This window comes from Natator depressus, chromosome 6 (assembly GCF_965152275.1).
Source record: "Natator depressus isolate rNatDep1 chromosome 6, rNatDep2.hap1, whole genome shotgun sequence".
Classification (NCBI taxonomy): Eukaryota; Metazoa; Chordata; order Testudines; family Cheloniidae; genus Natator; species Natator depressus.
In genome coordinates this window covers 16,928,174-16,952,318 of record NC_134239.1, presented here as the reverse complement: position 1 = coordinate 16,952,318, position 24,145 = coordinate 16,928,174, and the positions used below count along the sequence as shown (strand labels likewise).

Here is a 24,145-nt window from a genome sequence, read left to right as displayed (position 1 = left end):
CCGGCCTTTGTGGTATGGTCAAGTCAGAAAGTCTGATGCTGGCAGTATGGGCACTAACGGGAGTAAATCACGCCACTGACAAAGCAGCGGAGGGGGAATATGGAGCCAGTTACGGTGTGTGCGCTATTCCGGCCATATCCCAGGAGAGCAGAATCTCTGGGCTCCATTGTGAAGCTGTTAGTCCTGGAACCCACAAGAATTCTTGATTTAATCCTAAGTGGAGCACAGGATCTGGTCCAAAAGGTGAATAGAGCTGAACTGCTTGGTAATAGTGACCGTAGTGAATTAAATTTAACATCCTTGTAGGGAGGAAAACATTAAAAAGCTCCCCCCCGCAGTGACATTTAACTTTAAAAAGGGGAACTATACAAGACTGGTGACACTAGTTAGATGGCAATTAAAAAGAGGGGTCACAAGGGTAGAATGCCTGCAAGCAGCATGTAGGCTACTTAAAAATACCATAACAGAGGCTCAGATTAAAAGTCTACCCCCAGATTTAAAAAAAGGACAGGAGGAGGACCAAATGGATCCCATCGTGGCTGAACAGAAAAATAATGGAGGCAGTTACAGACGAAAAGGTTCTTTTAAAATTTGCAAGTCAAATCCCAGTGAGAAAAATAGGGAGGAGCACAAATGCTGGCAAGTAAAATGTAAAAGTAGAATACAGCAGGGCCCAGAAAGGATCTGAGAAGCAACTTGCTAAAGATGCAAAACCTGACAATAACATTTTTGTTAAATACACCAGAAGCAGGAAGCCTGCCAGTGGAGCCACTAGATGGCAAAGGTGTTAAAGGAGCACTCTGGGAAGATAAATGAATTCTTTGTACCCGTCTTCACTGGAGAGGATAATAGCTGTGATGTGGGTAACAAATCTGAAGTGCTGCCCCAAATTGATACGTCAGTAGAAGAGATTTTAGAACAAACTGATAAATTAAACAGTAATTCATTGATAAAGTCACCTCAGAATTCTGAAGGGTCTCAAATGTGAAATTGCAGAACTGTCGTATATAACCTACATACGACACTGAAATCAGCCTCTATACCAGATGCCTAGAAAGTAGCTAATGTAATGCCAATTTTTAAAAAAAGGCTCCAGAGGGGATCCTGGCAATTACAGGCTGGTGAGTCTAACTTCAGTACTAGGTAAATTGGTTGAAACTATAGTAAAGAACACACAGGTGAATACAACATGGTGGGGAAAAGTTAACACAAATTTTGTAAAGGTAAATCAAGCCTCACCAATCTATTAGAATTCTTTGAGTGTGTAAACAAACACATGGACACGGGTGATCCAGTGGATATAGTGTACTTGGATTTTCAGAAAAAGTTTTGACAAGGTTCCTTACCAAAGGCTCTTAAGGAAACTAAGCAGCCAGGGGATAAGAGGGAAGGTTCTCTCATGGATCAGTAACTGGTTGAAAAATAGGAAACAAAGGATAGGAATAGTCAGTTTTCACAATGAAGAGAGGTGAACAACAGGGTCTCCCAAGGATCTGTACTGAGGACCGAGCTGTTAAACACACTCATTAAGATCTGGAAAGGGATTTGAACGGTGAAGTGGCAAAGTATGTAGACAGCACAAAATTATTCAAGATAGTTCAGTCCAAAGCTGACTAAAAAGAGTTACAAAGGGCTCTCACAAAACGGGGTGACTGGGCAATAAAATGGCAGATGAAATTCAGTGTTGATAAGTGCAAAATAATGCACGCTGGAAAAACATAATCCCAACTATACATATACAATGATGGCTTCTAAATTAGTTGTTACCACTCAAGAAAAAGATGTTGGAGTTGCCATGGATATTTTTCTGAAAAATTCTGCTCATTGCTCAACAGTAGTCAAAAAACCCTAACAATATGTTAGGAACCATTAGGAAAGGGATAGAAAATAAAAAATAAAATACCATGGATTTATATCATGGCATTATGATGTGTCCACACCTTAAATACTGTGGCCAGTTCTGGTTCTGGAAAAGGTTCCGAAAAGGTCAACAAAGATTACCAAGGGTATGGTACAGCTTCCATATGAAGAGAGACTAAAAAGAATTAGGGCTGTTCATCTTAGAAAAGCGATGACTGAGGGGGATACAATAGAGGTCTGTAAAATCATGAATGGTGTGGAAAAAAATGAACAGAGAAGTGTTATTTACTCTTTCACACAATACAAAAACTAGGGGTCACCCAATGAAATTAACAGGCAGCAGGTTTAACACAAATGAGAGGAAGTACTTTTTCTACACGACCCACAACTAGCCTGTGGAATTTGTTGCCAGCGAATGTTGTGATGGCCAAAAGTGCAACTGGTTCAAAAAAGAACTAGATAAATTCATGGAGGATAAGACCACCAATGGCTATCAGCCGAAATGGTGAGGGATAAAATCCCATGCTCAAGGCAACCCTAAGCTTCTGACTAATGGAAGCCGGGAGTGTTAGACAGGGGTGGATCACTACCCTCTTTTGTACATTCCCCGTGAAGCTCTGGTATGGGCCACTGTCAGAGACAGGACACTGGGCAATGTGGACCCTGGCGTGATCCAGTATGGCATATGATCCTCATGTTATCTTCTGTGTCTCCAGGGAAGAGTTCTCTCTGTTTTTCAAATGCTTCTAATCCCGTAGCAGGGGAAGAGGCCAAGTCAATTACCAAGACATGCACCAAAACCAGGCCCCACAGTCTCGCTGAGGACCCAGCCCCTGCCAAATCCAGGGCAAAACGAGGTTGAAGGGTTTGATTTCTCCCTTACGAAAAGTGAGCCTATCGAGACAGATTCTCCGTAGCCACCTCTTCTTCTGTTCTCTTGAAGCGAAGGTGCTGCTGCTCTGGCAGTGAGGGAAATCTGCCCTCCCTGCTGCGAGTAGCCCGGCCTCTTTGTTATATTTAAGGAAGGGCCAGAAGGAATTCCAGGGATTTTTTTAGTAAGATAAACAGAACTCTTGACCTCTTCCATAGAGAAAAGAGAAGGAGCCGTTCCCAGCATGGACTGGGTTGGAGCCTGGAAAAGGGGTGCAACTGCGGGGAGGCTGGCCTGCTCCCTTCCCCTCCCACTCTCTCACCCCCCCGGCCAGACGCTCTGAGCGCTGCCATCGAGGCATGGGAAACATCGCCATTGGGACCAAACAACATCCACCCACTTCCCCCAGCCCACACCAAGCCAAGTGGGACAGAATGGCCCTGACCCCGCCCTCTGGGGGAAAACAATCATCTCTGGGAGGGGCCCTGAGTTCCCCCCGGCCTATGCAGAAGGGAGGTAGAGAGGTGCCCCCCTCAGACCAGTGGGGCTCCTCGGAGGGCAGGAAAAGGCCCATCAAGAACTTACCACTAAACGGCGAGTTCATTAGTGTCTCCACAAGTTGGGCTTCATTTCCAGGAGGCGCACGCGCCCTGGCTCTCTGTTTTACACCCCCACCATGGACACCAGCAAACGGAGGCTCGCAGACTCCATTTCACACCCTGCCTGGGTACGAGTCTCTCTCTTCCGCGCTGTGTGTGTGTGGATCCGCACTTCCTCCCCCTCTCCCGTTCCCTCTCACTCCCCTCCTTTCAAAGACTAGCGGGAGAACAATAGGTGAAAGTCTAGGGATATTTACTAACTGATAATCTCTCCACGTATTGCAGCCGTCTGTTTTTCCCGTCTGATAAAGATTTCAGAGCCAACCACTTTCGTTAAACAAAGAGGGGGGAGGCTGGGAGGTTTGGGCTTTTTTTTTTTTTAAGCACTTACCATTCACCTGCTGGGGGGAGTAGGCTTCTGATCCAGAGTCCGGGGGAGAGTCGGGTAAAGTGCTGGAGAGCAATGGAGAAAGAGAGGAGAAGGTCACTGCAAACCAGCTTCCAGCAAAACCAAGCCTTTCAGTTTGCTCACTGTGACTTCCACACTCCAGGATAAAACCCATTCAAACAGCACCCCGGCTAACCCTACTGCCCACAGAGACTCCTGCTGCCAGAGGCTGGCACCATAACCCACACCCAGCTCTCTTGCCCCATCCTCACAGCACTCCCTAATACCAGCAGAAACGGGGACTGAAACAGCCGTGAGCTGCCCCACAGTCAGCTCTTCTGCCCCAGCTCCCTACAGCCACAGCTCCCAGCCAGCCCCTCCATTACCTACATCGCCTCAGGCTAGGACTGGAGTGGCTGAAAGCCTTGCACAGCCAGAGCCCCTGCACCATTCCCTCCTGCATCTCTTGCTGGGCCCAGAGCTCCCGGACACCAGGGCCTGAGAACATTTGCTACAGTGCCTCCTGCTGGAAGAGACTGGCACTGCAGCAGCTGTCAGCACCCCTGCACAGTACCTCCTTTGATTGTATGTATAGGCATTTCATTTCACAGCCATTTTGTTCATCTGCTAATCAGAGAGTCTTCTCTTTGCAGCTCATGTCCAGTTAAAAGAAGCCAAACAGAATTGTATCTGTTCCCCAGAAAAAAATCATTGGTTTCGCCCTGAATAAATAGGGGAGTCTGGCTCTGTTCCGCAATCTGATGCATGAAAGCGAAGGTTGTGAGGCTGAGGGCCAGATTCTGCTTTCACTCACACCTGGGGAAATCCGGGGCAGTGCCCACAGAGGTCAATGGAGTTCCTCTGGATTTACACCGGCAGCACCGAGAGCAGAATCTGGCCCTAACTCTGCAAAAGGGAACCAAACATGAATAGGAAACTCTATTGGCCTCACCAAACACACCATGTCCGGGGATAAAAGGATTGACAAGCAACTTCCTGTGTGCTGAGGGGCAGTTGGGCAGCGATCTGTTGAGTTATCCTCTATTTATTTTGCCTTATACCATGAGGCTAAACACAGGCTCCCTGCACACGGACACTTCAGTCATTTATAAACCACACGCCGAAAAATCCAGTTTGATCCAACTTCAGCTTTCCAGCACTCCCAGCCCCTTATGAAAAGCTAAAAGGCTTCTCCCCAGTTACCCTCAGACACAGCCTGGGAAAAAAGACAGGCCGTGTAGCGTGCCCAACAGGTCAAAAGACTTGGTCTCCGTTGGAGTAAGTTCCAGAGAACGTCCTGCCCCTGGATAAACAAATCTAGCTCCAGAGTCCCAGCTGATCTTAACGGCCCAGGTGCGATATGCAGGCTTGGGTGGGGGAAACAGACATGAGCGGGCTCAGGGTAAGTTGACACTACAGGGACTAACACCAGCATAACCCCATAGCGTAGTGATAGAAGGGATTTTTCTGTCACTGTAGGAACACCACCTCCCGGAATGACGGTCACCACCTCAACAGAAGCATTCTTCCCTCTACCTCGCTGCATCTACACCGAGGGTTTGGTCGGCACAGCTACGGTCCTCAGGGGTGTGGATTTTTCACACCCGTGATGGACACAGCTACGTCTAGACCAAGCCTAACGTGGGTGGGTGGAAGGGCAAGAATATTGCAGTGAGATAACAGAAACCAAACCGGAGTTGTTGCAAAGTCATCTCAGGACCCAATTCAGCTACTTCCTTGTGCCTTTTGTCACAATGATCCCCCAAGGCTAGGGGACTGGGTAGGGTACAGAGCCCTTTACCTCTATGACGCTGGCTCCACTGGGGCCCCAACTCGGGAACTGGGTGACTCAAAGCATCAGGGACTGGGAGACAGACTCTCAAGCCTCCAGTGTGACCGAAGCTGAGGTTATTAGGGACCCAAAATCATCACCCTCCAACTGCCATTCAATGGGCTGGAGGGCCCAGGCCCTGGCGGGCAGGTGTTCCCATCGCACAAGCCATGGTCACTGTTGGCTCTATTAGCCTGGTTGGCTCTCTCAGTGGAGGGCAAGGACAGAACGGATCCTTATTAGACTAAACAACTGGAAGCCTCCTGCAGGGTAGCCCCTAAGATGACTGACAGCCCCTAGGAATGGCCCCTGTCCAGCTGTTTGCCTCATGGGAAACCTCCGTGTCCTCCCCCAGACTGGGAATCCAACGGCAATGGATACAATCGGTGATTTTCTCTACCCCCACCTCATTCATGAGGATCTTTCCAAGTCCCTCCAATGGCCCAAACCCAACCCAATGGCCTCAGTGGAATAACACCAAGGTTAAATTTGGCCCCGTGAATTCAGAGCCTTCCCATCTCCTGGAATCATGATGATGTTCTCCTTGTTGGCATCACTAGAAGACGCAAGGCAGAGGAGAACATGAGATTCACAGATGTGCACAAAACCTGGACTCCATCCTGGCCTGGGCCTCCACACCCGATACCCACCAATTCCAAAGAGGACGGAGATGGCTGCAAATGTAACACAGCGAGGCTATGCGCCACGTGAGACAGAGGTGCTAGGCAGAGGGGTAGGAGACTCCAGGATGAGTCAGGCACTGGCATGGGTCATGCAGCAGGGAGTGGATGATGCCGGACTGCTGGGTGGCCACACTGAGAGAGGGATGTGGCGCTATCAATTTCCATCATCGTCTGACTGAATCCTCTGGAGTCTTCCTCTGCGAGCAGTGAGGAAAGGGTCTCCCCAGCTGTACCCTTGAAAGAGTCAGAGGAAGGGAGAAGCTGGGGTGCTCCTCCCAGCAGGGGGCTAGGGACTAACGGCTGCCAGGAATGAAATGTATGTAACTATCATGTGTGGGGAGCGCTCTCGCCTCTGGGAGCTATGACACATTCTACCCATGGCAAGCATTGTCTCCATCTATGTCTCACTCTCTGGAGCAATCCCCACCCTGCCCACCAAGACAGCTTCAGTCCCGTTCTCGCCCAGCATGGTACGGCAGTCCTCTCTCTACCACCAACCGCTGCACTCTCCTGCTCACCCAGCAGAGCAATCGCTGGCCTGGAATTGCCACAGTTCCCTCTGACCCCATCCCTGCCCACTGAGGTAGACACCTGCCCAGAGAGCAGGAATCGCAGCGTCTCCCTGGGTGCACTTTCTCCTCCTGGGGCTACATGTTCAGTCCATCAAAGATACAGAAACTCAGTCCTCCTCCTCCTCCTTGCAAGGGGTGAGCCTAGAGTCCATTGCAAGTGGGTGCAAATCCAGCCCAGGGTCTATCTCTTTCCTACACAGAGTGTGAGATATCAAATGCCAGACTCCATATCTTTTTGTCTGAGTTAGCTACCACCTTTCACCTGGGATAGCCCCAGGGAGATCCTGGAATGAGGATTTTTCTCAATCTGGAATGGATTCCAAATATGCCCCTGTTCCTGCCTGAGATACCAAAAGATTTTCCCATCATGCACTTGCAGAGTCTTCTGCTCTGTGTTCATGTATCTCTTTGGTCCCCGCCGGCCCTGGCTTTAATGCCATCTGCTCTCATACAGGATGTTACTATTTCACCTAGCCCAATGCACATCACTGGCATGATGGCCACAGCCAACGCTCTCAAACTCCAGCACCAATAACTAAGCACCTGAATCAATGTTTAGGCACCCGAAGGTTTGTGGGACAAACACAGCAGGCCTCAGAGTTCCTAATGTATAATCACCTCCAGATGGAGACACTCTGCCCACCCCTCCTCCCTGCTTCAGCCACACTTACCCGGGTGCATAGGAGGCCTTGGGCTCCGATTTGATTGGAGGGACCACGTTACTCAGGCAGTGGCCACTGAGATACCCCTTGGGCACCACCATACCATTGTTGTTATTGCAGTTGAGGTGAGCACTGTAGTTGGGTCCACAGGGGTTGGCCAAAAGAGGGCCATGACGGACCGGGCCTTGGCTGCCTGGGGGACAGAGATGGAGGGCACCACTGGAAGCTGGGTTGGTCACATGAGCGACGCTGGAGATGGAACTGGCAACAGGAGCACTGACGGTGGCAGAGCCGGAAGGCTGGGTGTGCGCGTAGCTGGTTGAGGCAGGGATGTCCGGGAAGCAGCTGTGGGAGAGAAGTCAAGCACCTCAGCAGTGTATACTTATTGCACCTTTCGCCGGCCACGCAGCCCTTCTGCCCCCACCCACACGCCCACCACTGGGAAGGAGGCACCGCAACCTGACAGCACCAGCAAAACTGCACCCCAGGGCTCAGTCGGGGAGCAGAAGAAGGATGAGTATCTAGCTGCTACTGGCAGGGGAATGGATGTAATCTCCCAGGAAAGGGGATACTAACCTAACGTTGCTCACGGGTCTTTAAAGGCTAGAACTGCCCACGACCTCAATTCTTTGACTCCTGGGGAAAGTGGCAACTCCAGCAGCTCACTTCCCGTTCGCCCCATGCTGTGGCATTGATTCAGGCCCCATTACACCACTCGGGTCTTCCTCTGAGGGCTCCCAGGCCAAGACTGACCAAACCCAACCCTGCTTACTTTGCCAGATGGGCTGAGAGGCTTCACTCAGCCCAGTGTAACACACACCTGCTGGAAACAGGACAGCACCTCCCCTCACAACAGGTCAGTGCCCCACCGCCAGCACCAACAGGGGCTGCAGCCTCCCTCCTGTGGTGCGTGCCCTTCTTCACCCCCTCTGCAGTCAGTGCACCCTACCCTGGTGTGGAGAGCACGCCCTGCTGGTCCCAGGGAGACATTTCCCTTCCACACACACTCATTCCTGGGGAGCTCTCTCCCCAAAATGCCAGTGCATTTTGCTCCCAGCATGATGCCCCAATAGCTATTCCTAGCAGCACAGGGGGTGTGGGCCCAAATGCCTTCATTTGATGTTCTTCTGTGCCATTTTTACTCCTGTCCAAAGGTAGCAGGGGGGTCTCCAAGGACAGGAGTTAAACGATTCTTCAATGACCCTACCCGGGAGGAAGAAAAGTAGAAAGGGGGAAGCAGAAAAGAAAGAAGGGGGTTTGGAGACCAGAGGAGGGATTGAAAAGGACGGTAGCACAGAGCGACACATGGGAGCCCTGACAGAGGCAGAGAGCAGGGGCGAAAGGGAGCAGGGAAGCTATTTACAAACAAGGCACTGCACCCCCGTAAAGGAGAAAATTCAACTTCTCCCTGGGAAAACGGCCACCAGCTCTGCCCCCGCTGGCAGCCCCCCGCCACCGGGCCGTGCGCGGGGCAGGGACTTACATATCTGGTGAGTCTTCCTTGCTGATGTACTCTTCCAGAATGCTGGTGTCGATGTTGGAAGGTTCCAGAGCTCCATTAATGTCGTGGCCTGCAGAGAAGAGAGGGAATGGAAGGGGCGAGAGCCATTAGAAAACCAGACAAGTCATGCCCCCTTCCCTGAGAGATCAGAGAGTGACTTACAGCTCCTCCTACTGCCCCAGGCCCCTCCATCGCAGGAGGAAAAAGGGACTGAGCTGAGGGCCACAGCCACTGATCCTTGCGCAATCAGCAGATCATGCTCTTTTAGAGAGACCACCTCAGTGTCCACCCGCACCCCTGCCATCCCACAAGCTGAGAACACGGACGGGCGCCTCTCGGGGGGTCATGGGTGCAACAGTGCAAGTGCAGACAAGGCAGAGTTATCAGAAAGTCTGCGGGACACAGGGAGTACTTGATGGTAAATTGTGCCGACTGCAGGGCCCCGCTGGGCCGGGCCTGGTTGCTTGGGCTGTTGGACTCCTCTGCAGGGAGCCTCCTGAGAAATGCGGATGACAGCGCCTGGCAGTAGCATAGGCTTTGCTCGCGTGAGCTGCAGAAGCCACTGGCTTTGCTTGGGCCACCTGCCCTGGTGGAAGAGCTGCTTGGTGTGGGCCGCAGGAGCCCGTAGCGAGTGCCCAGCAGCAGGGCCGCGCTGTGGGGCTCTGTGGGTGGATTCGGGAGTCTGGTTTCATTCCCTCCCTGTTGGACCCTTGCCTTGGTTTCACAGAACATGCTGAAATCTCTCCGCCGCTGCCATGCCAGCTTTGGAACAGATCTCAGCTCCCCTCACGCACCCGCCTCCCGCTCCTGCGAGGGCAGCACTAGACTATCTTCCCCTTTCTCCTACAGGTCCCTCCTCCACCTCCCGTGCTGTGGAAGCCAGGCTGGGGTTCGTCAAGAGAAAGTGCTTTATTTATCTGCCTCGCTGGAGTAGGAGTGTGCAGCCCGCTGGGGCCTATGCCAACCCCAAGTGCCAAAGACACTGCCAAGAAAGGGGAAGAGCAGCCCCAGCCCCCTTCCCCGAGCTCGGCTAACAAAGAGGGCCCTTCCACAACGGCCCGACCCCTTCAGCCAGAGGCGATGTGTCACTTGCCCAGCAGGCGCGCGTGCGCACACACCACCAAAGGACCACCGCCCCCTCCAAGCCACACTGGGGGGAAAGGTTAGCCAATGAACCGCAAACGTGAAAAAGAGGGGCTTCAGCCGGCATCCAGCCAATCAGATCTTTCCCCTGTGAAAATCCCTTTCATACCAAGACAAGCAAATCGGCAACAATAAATCCAGCTAGGAATTTTGCCAAGCGAACGGGGCGGGGGGGGAGGAGATCTTTCCTTGGTAACCCAGGCCGGGGAGAAAAGCCCAGGTCGGGATTCCATTGAAAAACACCTAACCCTTTATGTACCACACCCTTCAACAGCAGGCCGCAGGGACGGGGGGCTCGCTGCTACGAAAGAAAGCATCCAGCTTAACACGCACCCCAGTAGAGCCTGGAGTCCCCGGCCCCTCCAGTATCCAGGCTGGGATCCCACAGAAAAGCAACGGGCAGGACAAGTGTGCAACTCTGAGTGCCGAGACGCACAGACACTTCCATGGTATGGTCACAGAGAGAAGGGCCGTGGGGTGCAGGAGCGTCGGGCTTGCTCCCCAGCCGTGGCCTGAGGATCTCCCTCCTCATCGGAGAAGCTTGTTTAGACACAGGCATCGCGCGGGTTGGAATTGCAAAGCAGCAGACATTTTCTGGTTCAGGTGCCCTTCGAACTGACAGCATCGGCTGGAGCCAGGATCAGCGCAGGCAGGTGCTGGGATGCTTCCCCCAGCTGCTGTGCAACTGCTTCTCCACCTGACCCACAGCAACCCTCCCCCTTCCCGGATGCTCACTCCTGAGTGCTCCCACACACAGCTCTGGGCCTGTCCTGCAGCACCCCTGCCACTCCAGCCCTGCCCCCGGCTTGTTAATGCTCCTCAGTCCTGACCTGGCGCGCCCCAGCTATTCCAGCCCTGCCCCACCAAGGTTTACTAATGCTCTCAAGCCACGACTCTCAGTTCCCTTACTATTCCAGGGCCCGTTCTAAAAGACTTTCAATCATACTACATCATGGGCTGATGTGGACATGTGCCCACCAGGGAACAACTCAGAGAGCCCAGTTCACTTGCCACACGATCCAGCATTTGAATCCGGATCTCCAGAAGCGAAGAGCCAGTGCACTAATCCCTCTCCCCACCCACAGGCTACCAAGCTTCCCTGAGGAGAGCTCTCCAGGTTGCTGGTTTCAGAAGACCCCTTCCCAGGGTCAAAGCTCTAACAAGCTCTGCACGGATAGACAGAATTCCTGGGGGACATGGGCTCACATACATCCCTTGGTGTTGGACTGTGGCCGTTCCACAGACTAACCTCCCCAGCTCTGCTGGTCTCTCAGCTCACTCCCTCTTAGCCACCTTGCATGAAAGGTCACCTTCATGAAAATTCAATCAAGACCCAAGCAAAGGGCATGATAAGCACCGTGGCGCAGAAGGTGCGTCAGCTGAACTGCTCTGGAGCTACAACAGAATTGATAACGGCCACAACAGGGGGGACCGGCTGTGGGGTGGGAGGGGCAGTTCTTTACCTACTAAAAATAAATCCAATGAAGGACTTTTCTCAACAAGAGACTGGAGGCCCTTGAGCCTTCTGCAAAGAGACTGAGAGCAGCTGGGCTCCATGCGGTGACATTCCCTGTCCCTGGCTGACTGCTGTCCCATTTCTTTGCCAGTCCCCATCTCCCACTGTTTCTGATTCATTCTGGCCAGCACTAAGAATCTCTTCCCCTGGATCTTCAGCCTTTCTTCTGGTCCTCTGAGCGCCCCTGTTTGTCTCTGTGGGGCAGAAAGTATCTCTGGAATGTCTGCCGCTGAGCACGAGCTCTTAAGAGCATCTCATTGCCTGAAAACTTCTGTTCAGTAGGGACTGTTACCAAAAGCCAGCTTAGGTGATTAATCAAAAGCTAATACCTCTCTTTAGAGTCACGAGCTCCTAACGACATTAACAATGCCCCTCCTCCCCTTGCAACGGGGGATTAAGAGGGAGTAGGAAGCCACAGAAAATGGACCCATGAAGCTGAACACCCCAAGGCTCCACAGGAAACAGAACTCATCTTGAAGTCTCAATCAAAGAGAGATGGAGCAGAGGGCAGCAGTGACCATCAGCCAATGAGCTCATATTTCCTTTGCTCAAAAGAAAAGTGTTAACTCTAATAGACAGCACCCGCCACCATCCATAATTCTGCCTAATGCACCCAGGCTTCATAACCCGCTCCAGAGTCCCCCACCATCCACTACTCCACAGGCTGTATCACAAGACCTACAGCCTCTCCCAGAGTCTCCAAACTCAGTGAGCCACGGGTCACCGTGCAGTGAACCCGCAGTAACTCTGTTGACCTCAGTGGAGATGCTTTGCACCACCCATTGTAACTGAGCAGAATTTAACTCATCCCAGAGCCATTTCAAGAGCTTCCAGTTCCAAAACCTTCTGGGACGCCCACCCTTTTGTAACCCCTTGCAGTCACTCCTGCTGCAAAAACACATCAAGAGGCTCCCTTGCCCTCACCATGTTCAGGTTATGCTCTGTCCCCATAATCACCTTTCCCTCCATAATCATTGGTCCTGCCTCCCTTTACTCCATAACCCTCCCCAAAGCCTCCCTCCATGCTCCGGAATACTCCTAGAGGCTCCTTTGGAGTCTCTCTCGTGCCAGTTCCCTCCCAAAGGAGCTGAGGAAAAGCGTGGGCAGCTGCGCAGGTAAAGCTTGTTTGGGAAGGACAGGGTGGCATTCGTTCCTCACCGAAGGAGTCAGGAGCTGGGAGAGCAGAGGCCTCCTGTACGTGGGAGAATGTCAGGAATCCCACTGTTTGGACTGGGTTTCTCTGCCTTCCCCAGACTTCCCAACTCAATCAGCCTCTGAACAGAGCCAGCAGTACCCCGCCCACCTCCTTTGTGTTTTCCGTTTGCGGCTCATCTCTGCTCTTGTCCCACTAGACTCCCAGGCACCCGATCAGCAAGCCAGGAACACCTGCTTGTGCCACCCCACCCTGCAGCATGCTCCTGTGCTCAGCACATCTCGCTCGGGGACACGGAAGGGATCCAGGAATCCTCACACGTTGCTCAGCTCCCTGTTTCCTGTGTGAAATGCGTGCCTGAGGACTGCAGTGTTTTGCAGCTCTCTGAAAGGGTTAACAGCGCCCTTCCCCTTCCAGTCACCGTATTTACGGGTCTTAGAGATTAAAACCAGAATTCACCTCGAGTGATAGGCTGATAAGTTTATGGTATTTCTATTTATAACAATCCCTCCCCCATCTATACTTGCTCTGCTGCCTGTCTTCTAATCACCCATAATCCTCCCTGGGTCACAAAAGGGGTGGGAGGTAGGGAGAGCAACTGACAGAGAGCTGCATCCTGGGATCCCTTAACGAGAACCAGATGTGAGAACCTGGAGAGGATGACAAGGTCAACCATTTTAATGGGCTGCTGAACTTCTGCAAGAGGAATAAGTGAGTGCAAGCAAAGAAGCTCTCAGAGGCAGGAACGAGGGGCGGGAGTTGCAAAGAGATGACCCCAAGCCAACCAAGACGTCTGTAGGCTTCCCCAGGGCAATGCCGCCACATGCCAGCTCGGGCCAAATTCCGCTCTTGGTTACTCTGCCATCAGTGGAGGTTGCTCTGCTGTAGCGGAGAGCAGAATACGGCCTTTGGCCACTTGAGGTCGTATCACAGAGCTGTGGAAACTGAGGAGCGGAGAACCAGTTTGGGTAGAGTAAAAACTGACCCAACCCTCTGTCCAGATGCAGAGCCAGCCCCTGAACAAACCTTCCTGCAGCTTCCCAAGCACGTTCCCATTTTCTTCCCCACAAGCCCCAGCAGGTTTGGTTTTCACCATCTCTGCCCAGCCTGCTTCCCAGAGCGGAAGTGCTGGAAAGGCACAAGGAAGAGCTCAGGATTTTCAGACCCCTTTTGGATCTGAATGTTGGGGGGTTTCTCCGAACCCCTCAGCCTCTGAGGCGCACCCATTGCTAGTCCAGGTCACCAGCCGCAGGGATGGCCACACGTTCACTTTCAACATCATAGAAGCAGATTTTCAGAGGCAGTGGGGGTGGGAAGTGAGAGAGGGGCTAGGTGTCCAGCTGCCATTTGTGCCTTTGAAGATGTTCCCCATACTGAGTTGGAGCAAACAATGCTCTGGCTCTCACGATGGGCGTTCCTGGGTGTACGAGGCAGTGAAGCTAGGAGAGACAGCCACGACTAGTGGTAAGAGTAGGGGCAGGGAAGCAGAACATCTGACTTCTATTCCTGAATCTGCCGCTGTCTCCCTGCGGGCACTTGGGTGAGTCACATGGACTCTCTGTGCCTTTGTTTCTCCACCTGAAAACTGGGAATAATGATTAGCACCCGGTTCAGAGGGCATTAATACCTGGTTTGCATGCCATCCATTCATTAATGTTTGTAACGGGATTGAAGATCTTGGTTTGAAAGGCAGTAGAGAAAGGCAAAGTCTAATGACTTTTCATGCCGGATTAACCCATATGACAAGAGCCTTCCCAAGAGCGAGGATGCCTGGACATCAGCGATTCAGTCCTTTACTGGGAGCGCTCAGTGGCTGCACGGTACATATGGCAAAGCGCTACGAAGCCAAGGGCCCTCAGCACAGACCATCTAGCATGCCCCACATGTAAAGCACAGCTAGTCACTCACCGCAGCCCCCTTTGGGGTAGGTAAGTGCTATTCTCCCCACTGTACAGATTGGGAAACTGAGGCACAGAGCACTCAAGTGACTTTACCAAGGCCACAACGGGAGTCATTGGCAGAGTACCATGCTGGAGCTGTGGTGAGGCAGCAGCCAGCACAGTAGGTCTGAAGAACCCAGGAGCTCCTGGCTCCCAGTCCTGCACTCGCCCTTCTAGACTGCATTTCTGTAGGCGGGTGTCAGAGCAGCCCTGGACAGCGAGCGCTGTATACACATACACGGCTGTCGCTGTGACACCGCCATGTGCACCAGCTCCCCTTATCTGGTGCAGCGGGCACTGTGCCTCCTTAACATGGTGGTGCAGCGACTCTCAGCTGGGGGCTGACCTGCATGCAGGTTGGCCTTCTACCTAACTCCTCCGTGGTGTTCGGAGAGGCCCCTGCCCCGTAAAATCAAGGCTCTCACTACTGGTGTCACAGCTGTGTTCCCCCAAGGTGGCATCCGAGTGGCGCGATGCTAACCACAGGGACTGCCCCGTGCATGCCGCTGCCAGCGGGGCTCCGTGAACACACACAATGGGTTGTGAAATCAGCGCACTGGGCTGCAGCATCGGCACATTCCCAGCACCTCGCTCGGCTCGCAGCCCCCTGCTGTGTTTACACTTCCCTCCCTGCGGATTGGCTCTGGGCCTGGCCATGAGTCTGAAGAAGCTACCGGAGAGATTTCTAACCAAACATTGCCTAAGCCTGGGGAGCTGGGGGGCCAGCAGCTACGCTCCAGCTCCTCTCTCTCATCGCCTCATCACCCTGGCCCTGGCCCCCCTCCTTCCAGCCACACCAGAGCCCCAGTGGGCCAAAGGCCTATCCCGTGTGCAGCCCCTCCCCGAGGGACGTGAGAAATACGTGTGTTTGAGCAGCACCAATACCCTGCTCCCCCAAATTCATCCCCACCCACGAGCGAGATGGGACACACAGGGATCAGAGGCAGCATCAGCACCCGATTTGGCTCCACCCACCAGTGACACGGGACACCCAGAGAGTCAGGGGCAGCACCGATGTCCTGCTCCCCAGGGGGCATCTCTGACTCTGTCCCTCCCATGAGATGAGATACGTGGGGTTCAGAAGGGGGCCCTACCAGCAAGTTCGGGAGGCCAAGCCAGCCGAGGGAACAGACAGCACCTTGCTTAAAGAATAAAATAGGAGTGATTTTTCTAGGGACAGAAATTTCCAAAATACACACACGCATTCTCTCTCTCTCTCCCCTCCCCCTGGGGTGCCAGAGGATCCAACTCCCGTCCCAGGAGCTTTTGGGGGTTGATCAAGGCTGCCTGCCCTCCCTTCCAGTCACAGCCCATGCCTCCCCCCACCCCAACCTCCCCGAGATATGCAGCCCAGCATTCCTCGTTAATTATGCCCTTTATTACCTGACTGTAACATTAACCAGTCGCTCCCAGGAGAGGTGACTCCTGTAACCGGAGCAGGAGGCAAAGCTGAACCCCTCCTTCCCCAAATGCTTCAGAGACCACCCCAGAGCAAGATCCCCTCTGCCCTAGACCCTGGAAGAAGCCCCACTGCTCCCTACACACACACAGCATCAGTACAGGAGCGAGGAGGGCAGCCCAGCTGGGCGATAATAAGACTCACCCATGACCTGAGCTCCCACCATCTCACACACACACTGAGCCTGAACTCCTGAGTCACTTTCACCTAGGATTTCCCCAGGCCAACGGTGCCCTTAGCTGCACTGCCAGGACAGTCTGCTTTCCAGGAACTGCAGTGATTTTCTGCACACATTTAGGGCACTGCAGTAATTCCCCCAGAAACAAAAGGGCCAGACCCTTGGCTGGTGGACATCAGTGTAACTCCATGACTTGAACTGGTTTGAAGTCCACAGAGCTACTCCAATTTACACCAGATTCAGGGCACAAACCACCCCCACAAAACCAGAACCGCAAGCAAAGGCCCAACTATAGGAGAAGTCTGCCCTCTGTTTTGTCCTCTGGCATCACATTATCTGCAGCGTGCCACAGAGACGGGCCTCCCCTTTCCCATGGGTACAGAGCCACACTGGAGACTAGGAGCTCCGGCTGAACACACAGTGGGGGCCAGGTCACTCCGGGCCATGGGACATGCTCTGGGGGAAGCCTGAGGTCAGAGCAAAGGGAGCAGGGGGGCTAGAACACATTGCAGGAACACTCGTCAATCCTTTCTCCAAGGGCACCTCCAAGTTCCTGGCCCATTTTTCATTTTTAAAAGGGACAAGTGGGTGGAGTTGCAAAGAGGGATTGAAAGTCTCATCAAAGCCAAAAAGCTTCGCTGTGGAGAGGCCAATGCTCCTCCTAATGTTGTCTTACTTCCCCATAGTGCCTTTCAGCCCCAACGATCCCAGTCTAATCCCTGCCTCGTGGGGAGCGATACCTTTCTCCATGCATAGTCCCACGGAACTCAGTGGGGTTTCTTGGGGAATCAAGTGAGATGCAACACAGGTAACGGGATCAGAATCTGGCCCTTTGCAAAAGTGGGTAGACACAGGAATCCCTCCATCCACCGCTAACCTGCAGTCGCTGACGGAGTGGCCAATAGCGCCTGCTTTAGCATTCAGGGCTGGAAGCTCAGAAGTTACTGCATCCGACTGAAACTCCAGGGGCAGAGGGGGGGATTTTAGAGACGTGGACTATAGGGGCCCAAGATGGGACTTCACCAGGACACTAGAGTTAAAACCCCTATTTCTGCAATAAGACCTATGGGATCTTCAGCGGCCACAAGTTCCTCATCTCACAGATAACGGGGGAAACCTCCAGCAGTGCAGCACAGCGCCCCCCCAGCACCGCGCGGTACGCAACCGCTGATGACCCCTCTCCTGACGTTACTTCATCTTCGTCACCTCCCGCAGCACATGTCCCCTGCCATGAGGATGGGGCACTGTCTCCAAGGCAAGCGTTTCCCTATTAAGTCACAATGCCACATCCCATAATACTTTGGTGTTCCCCACAGGTCTCCCATCCAAATATCATCCAGACCTGACACGGCTTAGCTTGAGCACCGAGGACCACATGGCCCCTTTATATATACTGAAAAGGGAACTTTCTCCCAACCACCGAATAGGTCAGTTCCTGGTGTTTCATTTTGCTTTGGTTCATAGGTTGCCTCCCTCCTGCCACTCTTTACTATCCACTCCCACCATGCACTGCACGGCTATTCCTAATGCACTGGGCAAAATGAGAGCTGCACCTGCCTACACAGAGGTGAGCTGGCTACCCGATTTCCTGGGCCTTTGGAAGAACAGGAGGTGCCATGAGGGATTTCCCACCAAAACTGTACTGGGAGCTCCCCCCTCCATGGAGCCATAGGACAAGTACTCCATTTAGGAAGGAACGATCAGTTGCACATATACAAAGTGGGAAATGACTGCCTAGGAAGGAGTACTGCAGAAAGGGATCTGGGGGTCATACTGGACCACAAGCTAAATATTAATCAACAGTGTAACACATTTGCAAAAAAAGCGAACATCCTTCTAGGATGTATTAGCAGGAGAGTTGTAAGCAAGACAGGAGAAGTAATTCTTCCACTGTACTCTGCGCTGATTAGGCCTCAACTGGACTCTTGTGTCCAGTTCTGGGCGTCACATTTCAGGAAGAATGTGGACACACTGGAGAGAGTCCAGAGAAGAACGACAAAAATGATTAAAGGTCTAGAACACAGGACCTATGAGGGAAGATTGAAAAAAATGGGTTTGTTTAGTCTGGAAAAGAGAAGACCGAGGAAAGAGGAGACATGACAACAGTTTTCAAGTATGTAAAAGGTTGTTACAAGGAAGAAAAATTGTTTTTCTTAACCTCTGAGGATAGGACAAGAAGCAATGGCCTTAAATTGCAGCAAGGGAGGTTTAGGATGGACATGAGGAAAAACTTCCTGTCAGGGTAGTTAAGCACTGGAATACATTGCCTAGGGCAGTTGTAGAATCTCCATCATTGGAGATTTTTAAGAACAGGTTAGACAAACACCGGTCTGGAATGGTCTAGATAATACTGAGTCCTGCACAAGTGCAGGGGACTGGACTAGAAGACCTCTCAAGGTCCCTTCCAGTTCTATGATTCTATGACAGCACCACTCTGTGCAGCCATAGGTCATGTGGCATCGCTCCAGAAGCACAGTGAGTAAAGATGGGCAGTGCCATGCAGAAGAAATGCCTCAACCCAGCCGCTATCCTCCTGGGATCTCCCCCCTCTCCTGGCCATTTCTCCTCCCCCTCCCAAGGTCTTCCCTTTCCCCCTTCTCCCCAGCCTCTCTTCGAGTCCCTTCTCCTTCTCTCATTATCTTCTACTGCCACCTCTTCTCCACCTCCCTACTATTCCCCCAGACCTCTTCCCTCCCAGCATCTCCATTCTACTGGCCTACCCCTTTCTCCATCCGGCCTCTCCACCCTTCTCCTAGCCTGTCCTCTGCCCTTGCCAGCTGTGAGCATTGGCATGGATGGAGCCATTGTCCTCTGGGCACGGGGAGAGAGGAGGAGGGGGAAGGTGTAAGAGGAGACACAGTGGAGCGTTTGTGCATTTCCCTGCTGCTCCCCCCTCCACCTCCGCCGTCAATGGGCTGCTTGTCAATTCATGCGCTAAGATGGCGGAAATCGCAGCTAACACAAGTGTTGCCATTTGGCGGTGGCAAAGGCGCCTCCTCGGGAGAGCACATTGGCCTGTTTGTTTGGAACCCAATTTCACTGCCACAGAGAACACGTCCCGTTCTCCCTCAGGAGCTGACGTTGGGGAGGTCACAAAGGCAAGACCAGGTGGAGTCCCCCTGGCTGGAGCCTGGCAGGCCTTCCTGACCTCATCAGACCCAGGACCGATGCCGAGATATCCACAGAGTTTTCCCTGCCTCTAACCCCAGCACTTCCAGTCCTCAACCAGGCACCCCTAGGAGTGGCGTTGAGGAGTCAATTCACTGGTGCACGTCTGCTGCTCCCTTGGCTGCTCTGAGAGGGTCAGCAGACGGGATGACAGAGCCACATTGCCCAGCGACCGGGAGAGACTAGGGATTGAGCCACCCCCCTGCGACAGATGGGAATAAAAATCAAGGCCCAACTGAGGTGAAATGTGTCACTGAGATCTGTTCCAGGGGATCCTCGCGAGAGGTGGCAGGCTCCACCTCACCACCTACCCAGGGGCACTGGGCCTGAGGGGATCTAAGGCCTGTTCCCTCTCCCTCTGCCCAAAGGGTGGGATCTTGGTACAGAAGCCACTGATGGGTCACTCTGATGCTTCGAGACACCTCCCCAATACGTGGGAAGTAGTAACCCCGCAAAACACCACCACATGCCTGCTTCCCTCCAAGACACTCACCCTCCCACACATACTCTTCTCACATGGGCTCACCCCCTCCATGAGACAGCCAGTCCCACAGTGCTCACCCATGACACCAACAGCTCACCTGCCATGTGCTCCCCTTGCCCCAGGACTGGGGGAGAAGGCCCCATCGCAGAGGAGAAAGGGTGTCTCACAGTCCAGCCTTTTGCTCCCCCATCACAAGAAAGCAAGAATGGGGACAGCTTCTCTATTCTGACTCCTCTCTCGCATTGACGGGGACAACACAGTGTAGGGCAGCCTCTTCCACCTCCTGAAGAGTAGTGGCAAATTGGCAGCCACATTGGAGCAGAGTACTAGGGGTTTTGCCTCTTCTCAGACATGTAAGGGGGGAGGCCTCTCAACACAGCCCCCTGACTGCCTCCCCTGTGTATGATGGACCTCTATTGACCGCGAGCCCACCCAATTAGAGAAACAATGGAGTCAAGCTCTAAATACACACGCCCAGATCCTCTAAACGTCCACTGGCCTTATCATGCGTCCACCACCGGCTCTACCAGATCAGAACAGGAAGCTCATGGGTTTGTGGCTAAAGGACAGGAGTGGAACACAAGAAATCTGAACGGAAATCCCTGCTCAGCCACAGACTTCCTGTGTAACCTGGGGTGGGTCACTTTCCACAGCGTCCCACCCGTGACATGGGATAATCCTCCTCCTTTTTTCCCACCTGGTAACTGCCTTATCTGTAAGCTCCTCAGGGCAGGGACCATCTCTCACATCTGTACTGCATGCTGACCCTGGGTTCTGAATCAGGTTTGAGCCCAAGCCCCCCATCCATCTACACACAAATCAGTCTGACTCGGGCCAGCAAGCACTCAGGACTTGGGTCCTGCTAGCAGGGTCCCACTGTGACTCAAGTCCAACACCTGTCATTTTGCAGTGTGGATGTAGCTCAAGCTGCAGATCAGTCAGAGGGTCTGTGCAGTGCGGTATGAACGTGTTAGCACAGCTGTAAAACCTGGGTCCAGCAACTGTAAATCCAGGTTTACAATGCAGTACAGACGCTCAAGCACAGGCTTGGAAACATCAGATATGTCTACATAGCAAAAAACCGCAGGGCAGAGAGTCTCAGGGCCCAGGCTGGCGCTACAGTGTTAAAACAGCCCAAGCTGGAACAGTGAACCAGAAGGGGGTGGGGGCGAGGCGGGCTCAGACTCACTGCCGTGAGCTTTTTTTTGCCATGCACACATACCCACTGAGTCCACAAGTTTGGTCCAGGCTGGGCGTGCAGGCAGTGCGGATATACCCTATGTGTCTGGGCAGCACTTCGCACAACAGGGACACAGCTGGGACCTCTAGGCGCTGCTGTAATATAAATAATTAATAGATTTAAATCATAGAATCATAGAATATCAGGGTTGGAAGGGACCTCAGAAGATCATCTAGTCCAACCCCCTGCTCAAAGCAGGACCAATCCCCAATTTTTGCCCTGGATCCCGAAATGGCCCCCTCAAGGATTGAACTCACAACCCTGGGTTTAGCAAGCCAATGCTCAAACCACTGAGCTATCCCTCCCCCCAAAATATCATAGAATCTCAGGTTTGGAAGGGACCAGGAGGTCATCTAGTCCAACCCCCTGCTCAAAGCAGGACCAATCCCCAATTTTGCCACAGATCCCTAAACGGCCCCCTCAAGGATTGAACTCACAATGCTGGGTTTAACAGGCCAATGCTCAAACCACTGAGCTATCCCTCCCCTGCCCCCCTGTTTCCGATGTGGAAACAGAGCCTTTTGGAGAGAATCACTCTTAATATTAACATGCACTGAAGCATATTTGCACGTAGAAAAGGAACTTCAAAGCCCAGACTGAGTTACTATTATTGTTTGTATGACAGTATTGCCTTTGGGCCCCATTGTGCAAGGGCCTGTACAAACACAAAATAAGAGGCAGCCCCTGCCCCAAAGAGCTTACAATATAAATAGACAGGATGGACAAAGGGGGCGAGGGGCACCGAGGCTACAAAGAGGTGTAGTGATTTTACCAAGGTTGTACAGCAGATCAGTGGCAGAGCCAGAAACAAACACCAGATCTCCTTACTGAAAATCCACTGCCTTTCCCACTGAACTATGCTGCTGCAGTATGCCACGTTAACCATGCTGCTGTACCTAGCATCAGTGTGACGTCCCCTGGGACGCCACGAGCAGGACTGGCCCCTGGAATACTCTATAAATCTTACAGACTGGAAAGACATTAGAAAATGTTACAATGGCTAAAAATGAACAGAAGCCAACACAAATGGTCTGCTAGTGCCGGAGGTGGCTGCAAGAGACTGGATTAGCAGACGCACCCTTACGAGACCAAGTGGGCCACCTAGATGGACAGGTCAGTTTTCAAGAAATGCACCCCACTAATACTGCTTGGGAGCTCAGTAAGTGATTTGGAAAGATCCAGCACGCTGAGCCCTATGTGAGCTGTCCTGGGAAAGATTCCACCTCCGCCCCAATCTTTTAGGCAGGATGATTATTAATAAAATAGGCACAGATAATACAATCTTACAGGCATTTCACAGAACACATACAGAGGGGGGACATTCTGTTTCATCCCTGCTGGGGTGGAATGCAGTAGCTGTGTAATTGCGCACAAAACAGAGAGGACATGAAGACTATCCCATCTAGTTGAACTGCTAGGGTGACTTCAGGAAGGCAGAATATATTTATCCAGACAGAAATTCTGCCAGGATGCTAGGCTTTGCCACCACTAGTTGTGCAAAACTGACTTCAGACCTTTAATGATCAAAAGTATCAGGTCAGTGGGCTTTACTGCTCATCTGATTGATGGCAGCACATCCATCTCCCGTCCAAAATTTGAGCAGACCAAACCCTATTTAGCTAACATCATCTGATAAGATCACAGCCTAAGACTGCAAGACCTAACTGAGCACAATACGAAGTGAGAATTTCCCAGGAGAAACCATCACCACAGGAGAGCCCTCTTTACAAACATCTTTCATATGCCCTGCATGAACTTCCCAAGACATGACAGCATTTTCCAAGATCTAAGGTATGCTGTAGAGGAGAGAGGATTAGACTAACACTAAACACGTAAAGATAGGACAAAAAGAAAAGGAGTACTTGTGGCACCTTAGAGACTAACAAAATGTGTTAGTCTCTAAGGTGCCACAAGTCCTCCTTTTCTTTTTGCGGATACAGACTAACACGGCTGCTACTCTGAAAGATAGGACAGTTGTTCCTTTCCTTAAGAATGAAACGAGGCGGTGATTCAAAATGTGCCACTGCAGGTGTATGAACCTCCATGCTACTACCAATCACCCAGTGTAAATTACACCATTGTAGAGCACGCAGTACCAACCAGGAGTTGCTTGAAATGAACAATTTAGAAGTTTTCTTGGCTGTTTGACCAAGGTCTAGGATTGATTTTATATCGGACTCATCCTCCACTGGGGAACCATACCATGCTCTTGCAATGGGATGGAGCCAAGGATACAGTAAATGTTATTCATCGCAGACTTCGCAGATTCATAAAGGTCACAAGGGAAAAATCCACACCCCTGAGAGACGTAGCTATGCTCGACTAGCTCCTGGTGTAGACAGTGCTAGGGTGATGAAAGAATTAGTCTGTCAACCTAGCTACCGCCTCTCTGGAGGAGGATGAGCAAAGTAATGGCAGAACCCCTCCTGTTGCTGTAGTGAGTATCTTCACTGAAGCACTGTAGCTGCACCGAAGCAGTGTTTTAAGCATAGACGTGCCCTTAGGGATCTACATCAACAGAAGAGCCCTTCTGTCAACCTAGCTACCATCGCTCAGGGAGGTGGAGTTCCTATGGTGACCCCTTCCATCGATGTCGTTTGCAGCTACACTATGGGGCTACAGAGGCATAGGGACGGTACCATAGCTACATCACTCTAGCACCCATAGTGTAGACATGGCCTTAGTTAATTCAGATTAACTTTGCTCAGTGTGCCCCTGTAGACAAGTTCTTTTAGCCTGTGCTCAAGTCACCCCTTAAACTTTCTCTCTGCTAAGCGAAATAGTTTGAGCTTCTTTAGCGTCTCACTGCAAGGCCAGCTTTTCAGGCCTACATTTGTAACTCTTGCTCCAATTTGTCCACATCCTTTTAAAAGTGTGGATACAGCATTCCCATAATG

At 52.1% G+C, this 24,145-nt stretch overlaps 1 protein-coding gene across 7 annotated transcripts in view; it reads right to left on the bottom strand.

Moving 5' to 3' along the window:
• Positions 1–24,145, bottom strand: part of MYRF (myelin regulatory factor) — a 137,553-nt gene that overhangs the window by 56,646 nt on the left and 56,762 nt on the right. For all 7 annotated transcript variants that reach the window (XM_074954651.1, XM_074954649.1, XM_074954654.1 and 4 more), the window contains 3 exons: positions 8,950–9,037; positions 7,476–7,811; positions 3,722–3,783 (listed from right to left, as the gene is read on the bottom strand). In XM_074954651.1, the coding sequence (XP_074810752.1) occupies positions 3,722–3,783; positions 7,476–7,811; positions 8,950–9,037 (486 nt within the window). The remainder of the gene's footprint in view (positions 1–3,721; positions 3,784–7,475; positions 7,812–8,949; positions 9,038–24,145) is intronic.